This window comes from Crinia signifera, chromosome 8, assembly GCF_055691185.1.
Source record: "Crinia signifera chromosome 8, ASM5569118v1, whole genome shotgun sequence".
NCBI lineage: Eukaryota > Metazoa > Chordata > Amphibia > Anura > Myobatrachidae > Crinia > Crinia signifera.
In genome coordinates, this window is record NC_139224.1 from 151351606 (window position 1) to 151359990 (window position 8385).

The 8385-nt window shown below is 45.6% G+C and overlaps 1 protein-coding gene across 1 annotated transcript; it reads right to left on the bottom strand.

Moving 5' to 3' along the window:
• Window positions 1-317: 317 nt before the first annotated feature.
• LOC146026599 (G2/mitotic-specific cyclin-B1-like) lies at window positions 318-7232 on the bottom strand. Its single transcript, XM_083157405.1, has 9 exons — window positions 7074-7232; window positions 5153-5287; window positions 4977-5078; window positions 3815-3994; window positions 3130-3288; window positions 2818-3054; window positions 2187-2327; window positions 1985-2095; window positions 318-511 (listed from the first exon to the last, which is right to left on the bottom strand). Exons 1-9 carry the CDS (start codon window positions 7092-7094, stop codon window positions 407-409), a joined length of 1191 nt encoding a protein of 396 aa, XP_083013531.1. The 5' UTR covers window positions 7095-7232; the 3' UTR covers window positions 318-406.
• Window positions 7233-8385: the final 1153 nt, after the last annotated feature.

The window sequence follows — 8385 nt, forward strand, 5'->3', positions numbered from 1 at the left end:
GGAACCCAAGTAATTGCAGTCTTACCTGCATCATATTTCCCACAATTCAGCCCCGATATGTTCACCCTGCTTGAGGTTTAGTCCAACTTTAGAATTGAATGTGGGCATCTCCGACATACCCCATAACCAGTTATCCAGTTATCTACAGGTCAGACACCAGAGTGCACTGCAGGGAGTGCTAACAAAGCAGCCATAATGCACCAACTTATTGTGGGATAAGCCAGACAGCACCACCGCCTCCATACATGGAAGGATCTGTAGTGTGAGGCTACAGGAGCCTTAGTTTGTACAAGCCAGCGCAGTAAGTGAGAAGCGGATTACAGATAAAAACAAAGTTTATTAAAAACTACTATTTACAAATGCACAACAATGTTAAAATGAACAATCTATACAAAGTGTTTGTCCTTTATGAGAGGACAGTCTGGGCCATCTCCACAATGACTGGGGACCTCAGCTGTGGTATGGTGCTGATCTTCATCTGTTTGCTGCTTGCATACTTGTTCTTCACCGTCTTATGGGGAGAAAAAAAATAAAATTTCCCCTGCATCATTCAGCAGAACTTCCATTATATCATTCATAAACAGAAGTCATACAATAAAGTTATATTTGGAGGTTTCCTTGACTATAGTGGGAAGAACACGTTCTACCAGTGTTTCCCAACCCTGGTCCTCAAGTACCCCCAACATTGCATGTTTTCCAGGTCTCCACACAGAATCACAGGTGATATAATTAGGTCCACCTGTGGATCTTTTAAAGTGTGCCTGAATAATCTGTGCACCTGCCGGGAGACTTGGAAAACGTGCACTGTTGGGGGTACTTGAGGACCAGGGTTGGGAACCACTGTTCCAGACCACGACAACCACATTTTGCTCAAGGCATCCCAACAGTGCAGGGATTATATGCTTCTTACACCACGTGACTTCTCACCCCATTCAGTTTGATCTCGAGTCTGCACAAGCACAGATATCCTTAAGACCTGGACTGTTAAGAAGCCTTGAAGGAAAGCATTACACATTCAAGAGGGTAAAGTGCAATATCACCACTGGAGACCTCCTGTTACAAGAATGCCTGAACAGGAAAATGTGGGGCATTACCAGCTATTTAACATTCCCTCTCCTCCCTCAAAGTAGCAATATTTGATTATTAGAGACAGGATTATATGCATATGCATTTGCATATTTTGCCCATTCTTACTGGTTATTGCATATTTTACCTAAAATCTAGTGATGGTGCATATTTTAGGCCCTGCCCCCTTTCCACCCGCAAGTCACAGCACTGCTTTGCCCTGCTGCTGCTGGCCAGGTAGTGATAGAGTGTGCAGGCTGGGGCAATATGTGCGCAGTATGGTGAACATTGAATGTACGATATGTCTGACACTGCTCTAGGCTGCCAATCCATGTTGATAAAAGTCAGTCGGGGCGGATGCTATTACGAAGCTCCCGAACCTTTGCCTGCCCCTGGCCTGGGACTTTACCCCAAGAGACAGACTTTTGCAGCAGAGGAGGTGGGCAGAAGGGTTGTGACATCAAAAGGTGCGGAGGAAATGCCATGTCACAGTGAGTATGCGGCGCAGGGAGGAAGCCTTCCACTGCACCGCCCTCACACGCAATGCTGACATTTGATCCATCGGCGCTGGAGATGAGGGTCTGTGTAGTTGATTCAAGAAGAGCTTTGGATGGTGCAGTCTGCTGTAGCAGCCAGGAAGAAAAAAGTTCTGTGTATAGCACTAGACATCTGCAGATGCTGTGGGCCTATTTCTGAGGTTTATTTGCAACTAATTGTATGCTGATTTTTTTTATAAATAAGTTAAAAATTACTTTTTTTATTATTTAATGTAGCATATTTGAACACTTTTCATGCATATTTTAAGTATTTTTCATGCATATTTCAAGCTTTTTATGTTGCATATAATCCTGTCTCTATTGATTATTATTCCCCAATCAAGAGTCAGTACACAGCAAGTTGAACAGCAGCAATATGTTACCATGTGTTTGGAGAGTCCTTTGTTGACCTTCACAATATTCTTCGCCATTTGATGCATGACTGGTATCAGCTGGTCTTCGGAGTAGGCCATGTAGTGCTGCAGCGTTGGAGTCTGAAGACACAAGGATATTAGGCTTAGCCCTTTCCAGCATATTTGTTACACTGGATCTATGGTTACTGCAAAGACCCAAAATGAGACTCACCCATTCGCCAGCATTGAAGACTTTGAATGACAAGCAGGAAGCTGCAGCTGCTATTTGGGAAGGAGGGAAATGCACCATCTCATAGTCTACCAGGACCAGCTCCATCAGATACTTTGCCAAACTGTGCTGCTCTGCAGTGACCTGAGAAAGTGATGCTTATGAACAAGTCTCATGTCTACAACACGCCACTAAACTATGGGAAGCTGCTTATTACCATTTAATATTTACTCCATGTGTACAAGGGGCAAAGTGGAACCTGGTGAAGATTGCCATGTGGGCACCATGGAGCAGTCCAGCTACCGCAGTCCACCACATCCTAAAATGCTTACGGCAGTCATTGGTGTATGACCAAGATGCTGCAGAGCATGCTGGGATGTGTATTTCCCTAGCACCTGGTGTGGCACATTGCCTGCACCTGGGTTATAGAACATTAATACCAATCATCAAAAGGGCAGAAACAGATCAGGGTTACACAATTGCTGTTACATGCTATATACATTGGAATTATAAATGTATAGTGTCTAAGAACCCTACTGGTCTAGGTCAGAGGGACATGTTTTGCTAGTAGCTTGCCAAGTTCTGCTTTCAGATCTCCATAACATGATCTGATTAAACTGAAAGTGGGTATTACCTCCCCAATTTTGGAAGCCCTCCTGAGGAAGTGCAGGGGTAGAGGCCTGCCAATTGCGAAATTCAGGACACGGAGGATCTTCATTTCCATGTCTCGTATTTGAGCCTTGGTGTACGTGTGGTCTGTCACAAAGGTGAAGTCTCCTATCTCAGGTGGATACATTTCTTCATATTTAGCAGCAAGGAACATGGAAGTCACCCCCACAAGTTGTAGCTGATTTTTGGGAACCGGGTTCTCCTGCGGAGTAGTTAGAGGTTACATAGGCAAAGACGTTTTCATTACAAGCTCTGCGCCCACCCAGAGAGTACTTACCTGCAGGAAGCGGTCAATTATTCCAACAGTCATAAACATGGTTTCTTGCAATAAGCGGAATTTCATTTGCACCTGGACCAGCCAGTCTACAAGGATTGCACGCATGTTGCCTGTGACCTCCTGGCCTTGGAGATAGTTTGGCCTCACTGCCTGGGCATCCTAGAAAGCAACAGAAAGTAAACATACAATATTGGAGGTTGTTGTCCAGTCTCTCCTGTTCCCTCAGAATAGCATGTGGTTGACACAAGCATGTCCAAACTATGCCCTCCAGCTGTTGTAAAACTACACATCCCAGCATGCCTTGCCATAATTCTAGCATTCCCTAGAAAGCAAAACTGTGGCAAGGCATGATGGGACTTGTTTTACAGCAGCTGGAGGGCCATAGCTTGGACATGCCTGTTGTAGAAGAGTTCTTTAGCCAGGAAAAAGGCCTAGTACTAAAGGAAATTTATTAACACATACTTCGTAATTCCAAGGTGGAACACCTGTATATAGGTCAAAGCAGGTTCCCAAACACGGTCCTCAATGCACCCCAGCAGTCCAGGTTTTAAGTATATCCATGCTTAGCCAGGTGGCTCAATTAGTACCTTTGATGTAGCCATCTGTGGTGAGCCATGAATATCTTTAAAGCCTGGACAGTTGGTGCCTCAAGGACCATGTGTGTTAGCTCTGTTTAAAGCCTCACCTCCAGGCTCCTCAGGTAGCAGTAGATGTCCTTCACATATTCACTGCACAACATGGGGTTCCCTTCATCATCAGCATCCACATCCTTCACCTCTATAAGGACATCAGAGAAAGCCTGGCACAGCTCATCATCTGGGATGCACCCAGAGGTCTCCATTGGTGCAGGGGAGCTAGGTTCCACCTAATTAAAAAAGACACCATGATTAGAAGTTGCGAGGGATAACCAATGGTGTAAGCATGCAAGATATATAAATCTGCAAGAGATTAAACACTGCTGTAATGAAAAGGGCATGAAACATTGGCTACTGTACATCAGTTGCCATGACCATATGGCATCAAAGGGCAGCATAAGCTAGCCATCTTTGGCATTACCCTGTCACCAAGACTCTTTGGATAACCAAACTAGGCCTACTGGCTTCCTTCCTTTTAGGATACATTGACCCAGTTTAGGCCATGCTAGCAGGTCTGCAGTTTGTCAAGGCCAGTTATATTGTATTACCTAGGAGTAGGACTTATGTGGCATTTAACATGCCATGGAACTACACATCCCACTATGCCCTGCTACAGTTTAAGCATTGGGGCAGATGTATTAAGACTGGGGAAGAGATGCAAGTGGAACGTGATAATGCACCAGCCAATCAGCGGTTTGAAAATTTACATTTGAGTGTTGACTGGTTGGTACATTGTCACCGTCCACTTTCTCCACCAGGCTTAATACATGACCCATTGTCTCTAAATTGTTTGGGAATCTGTAGCTTTTTGGGGCCTACACGGGCATTTTCTAAACGATCTCACTATTTGACATCACACCATTGTGCCTCCACAATGCTGCCATGTATGTGATGTCTGCTGACTACACATGGGATGACCTTCTGCAGTAACTTGCTGGGGCCCTGTAATTTTTATTGTCCGATGTGGTCCCAGAGAAAAATAGTTTGAGGAACCCTGCCCTAGAGCACTTAGAAAATGACTACATCTCCCCGTGTGTAGGCCCCATTAGTTCAGATGTTGGGCAGCCAGATCAGCAATGGCCCATGAGTGACTGCAGGTGAAGGACAGGCATTGGACATCACAGAAGGATAAACACTGCCCAACATACATATTTCCTGCAAATAGGCCCAATTGCTCCCCACCAGTCCAGGTCTACACCGAGAGCACGTTACCTCAGCAGGCTTGAGGCAGACATTTTCCTCCTTAATCTTTCTTAGTTCTGGAATTTTCTCCGCTGCTTTGGCCTTCTTAACCTTCAGCACAGGTTTGAGTTCCTAGGTGACAGAATTAGTCAGCTACCATCCAATGCAAGGGCATACAAGACAGCGGTTACTGGTGACAGAATTACCTTCTTCACAGGCACCTTAGGATCGACCTTGTTTCCAATATCGCCCAGGGCGGTGCGGGGACGCAGTCCTGGCTTAGTCACAGCCCTTTTACCAAAAACTTCAGTTTTAGTGTTCTCAGCATTGGACAGCATGTTCTGTAAGAAGAATAACTTAGTCACTATTAGCAGTCAAGACCCCAGATGTGTAAGCATAGGTGACTAGAGTGCGATTAGGAGAATGACCATATAAGCACCACAGCAGTACATGTATGTATAGGGCCTGATTAAAGGTTCTAGATGCCCTAGGCCAGGCCAACCAGTGGCTCTCCAGTTGCGCAGCTACACATCCCAGCATGCATTGCCACAATTTCAGTATTCTCTAATAGCAAAACTGTGGCCATCTGGCAGCCACATTATGAACTTTAACCCCCATAGTACATGGGGACAGATGAAATTTAACATGCATTGGAAAAATTAGGCCTGAATTTTATTCCTCGGCTTTCCACTGCCGCCCTAGGCTGCAGCCTAATCAGGTAATGATAGTCATAACTATCCACATCCCCAAGTAGTTTGTAATCACATTTGGATAATGAAACACCCTAGACGTTGTTTTAGACCTTGAGGCAAAAAAAAAAATTCGTTACCAGTTATTTATATAGAGCACATTTGTACATTATCAGTCCCTGCCCCAGTGGAGCTTACAATCTTCCTTAAAACATTCTAGGGTTCATTTTGTTGTGAGTCAATTAACCTACCAGTATATATGGATTGTGGGAGGAAACAAGTACGGGGAGAATATATAAATTCTGCTCAGTTAGGTCCATGGTGGAAATCAAACCCATGACCTCAGCGCTGCGAGGCAGTAATGCTAACCATTACACCCTCCACTAAATTTGGCTTCAGCTGTTCTAAAGGTGCCAATTCTATTGGAAGCAGAACACACATGGTAAATAAATATTGGAGCAGAGGGCAACAGACCCATGCATACAGTCCACACCAGTGGTGCCAAACTCATGGCCCTCCAGCTGCCGTGGAACTACATGTCCTAGCATGCCCTCCCAGTTTATATAATTTATGGCTTAAACCGTGGCAGGGCATGCTGGGACCTGTAGTTCAACAGCTGGAGGGCCATGAGTTTGACACCACTGGCCTACACAAAGGCCCCACCTAAGATTAAGGTTTACTGCACACACATGCTTTGCTAGCTTCTCCAGGCAGGCTCAGAGCATGGGGAGGAGTAGGCCCCAATAAGGTGCAGTTCTAGGCATGGTGCTCTTTAGCTTCTGAGGTCTTTAGTGGTAGCTTAGGTTCCTTCCCTGGTGAGCCCAGACCAGCTTTCTGGTTATTACTATATAGTAGTGTGCTGCCCATAGCCACATGCCCCAGTGGCTGAGCAACTAGATGACCCATTACCACCAACACCAGTAAGCAAGAGGACAGCTGGAAGTTCTATAGCAGACTTTTAGATTACCTTTGAATTTAATAAGTCTGAAAATGGTGATCTTTGCATTCTAAAGCAATCCCGTGTGCAGGACCAATTCAGATCCACAATGCCCATCCCTTCTAGCACTCCCATGGAGGCAGCACACAATAGGTAGGGATAGAAGGAAGAGGGCTCACTATTTACAGCTTATACATAAGCCCCCCACCAAACACACGAGGAGTAACCTTAGCATAGCCCCCCCCAGCAGCTACTCAGCTAAATGGTAACTCATTCATGGATGGCTGCTATGTGGGTTAAAGGAAACAAGTGTAGAAGGGAAAATAAAAACGCATGAAACCCGCAGTATACAGACACCAGCATTCAGAGGCAGTCAGCACTCATCCAGATGATAAACCATGGAGACGGCGTCTGCACTCACCCCTCCATGGAGCGGTATGGAGAGAGACGCAACGGAAGCACAGGAGCCAGGCACACAACGCACAGAGAAGGAGAGCTCACCCTGGTAACACGGAGAGACATGGTGATGATGGCGACAGTACAGGCGAATACAGCTAGCTATCTCTCTCTAACAGCCCAGCGGACGCTTTGACTCTCTCCTTCCGTACAGCCAATTTAAATCTCCCGCAAGCCTACTCCTATTGGTCAGTTTGGAATATACTCTGTCTCCTCATTGGTTGATGCGTTTCAACTGGAATGCGTTATCATGGCAATGGCAGGGGGCGTGGTCATGCGTCATGACAACACAGCTCAGCGTCTGTACTCTAGTGTAGCGGCCCCCCCACTGATCGCTGCAGCTGGACCGTGTCTGCGTGTAGTTACCTCATTATTACATACACAGCTTATTATGTTGCACTTATAATACACAAGCAAAGCTGCCGCAATATGCACTGTATGTATGTTCAATATACTAACACAGAACCACTGCAATATACACTGCATTCTGCAATATACACTGTATATACACTATATCCTCCAATATACACTGCATCACACACTGCATCTACACTGTATCCACCAATATATACCGCATCCTCCAATATGAACTGTCTAGTGTTTACACTCAATATTGTTAAGAATGCGTGCTCCTGTGCATCATTAACGACAAATGATATCTACTAAACATGCATGTCAATTTGGCAATGTAGCCAAATGACCTGCATGTTTTCTGTCTGTGATGGCTTTCTCCTCGCAGTCCACTGTGAATTTGCGCATTAGCAATGAGGTCTGAATCAGGCCTTATAGCAGCTAGCACCAATCAGCATGCAGCATAAAACATGTCCCCAGATAACTAGCCAGTGACAGTGTATGATGAAGCTTGTGACCACAAGCATCTCCAGAGATCATGGCTGTATAATAAACAAATGCTGGCTTCGATCAGTGAATAACCCCAGCGACAAATGCGCACACCTGATGTACCTAACATTAAACTCTTCATCTTTCAGTTTTGCAACTGAACAAGACAGGGTGGGTTGTGACGGTGGGGTACAATCTATGTATGCAGATGACATCCTGCTCATGTAATACCTAACCCAAATAGCTTCAAGGAAGGTCCATCCACACTGGGGGCCTGATTCGGACTCCTTCGCCGGGCTGCGAATTCACTAGCTAGCCTTTGCTCACTGTTCACAGGGTGGTTGACACCCTGCGGGTGCCAGTACTCCGACAGCAGGGTGAGCACAAAGAAGCCCCTTGCGGGTTCGGTGGCTTGCCACAGGTTATATTCTCCCTCTATGGGGGTCATGGACATCCATGAGGGAGAATAGCCCCTATAAGTCGGGATTCTAACTGTCGGTCTTTTAACAGTTGGGAT

Excerpts from the sequence above, each read along its gene's own strand:
- LOC146026599 (XM_083157405.1), bottom strand. The coding sequence starts at position 7,094 with ATGTCTCTCCGTGTTACCAGG. Across the intron at positions 3,055-3,129 it reads TAATTGACCGCTTCCTGCAG|GAGAACCCGGTTCCCAAAAA; the intron begins GTAAGTACTCTC and ends ACTACTCCGCAG. Across the intron at positions 512-1,984 it reads AAGGACTCTCCAAACACATG|ACGGTGAAGAACAAGTATGC; the intron begins GTAACATATTGC and ends TCTCCCCATAAG.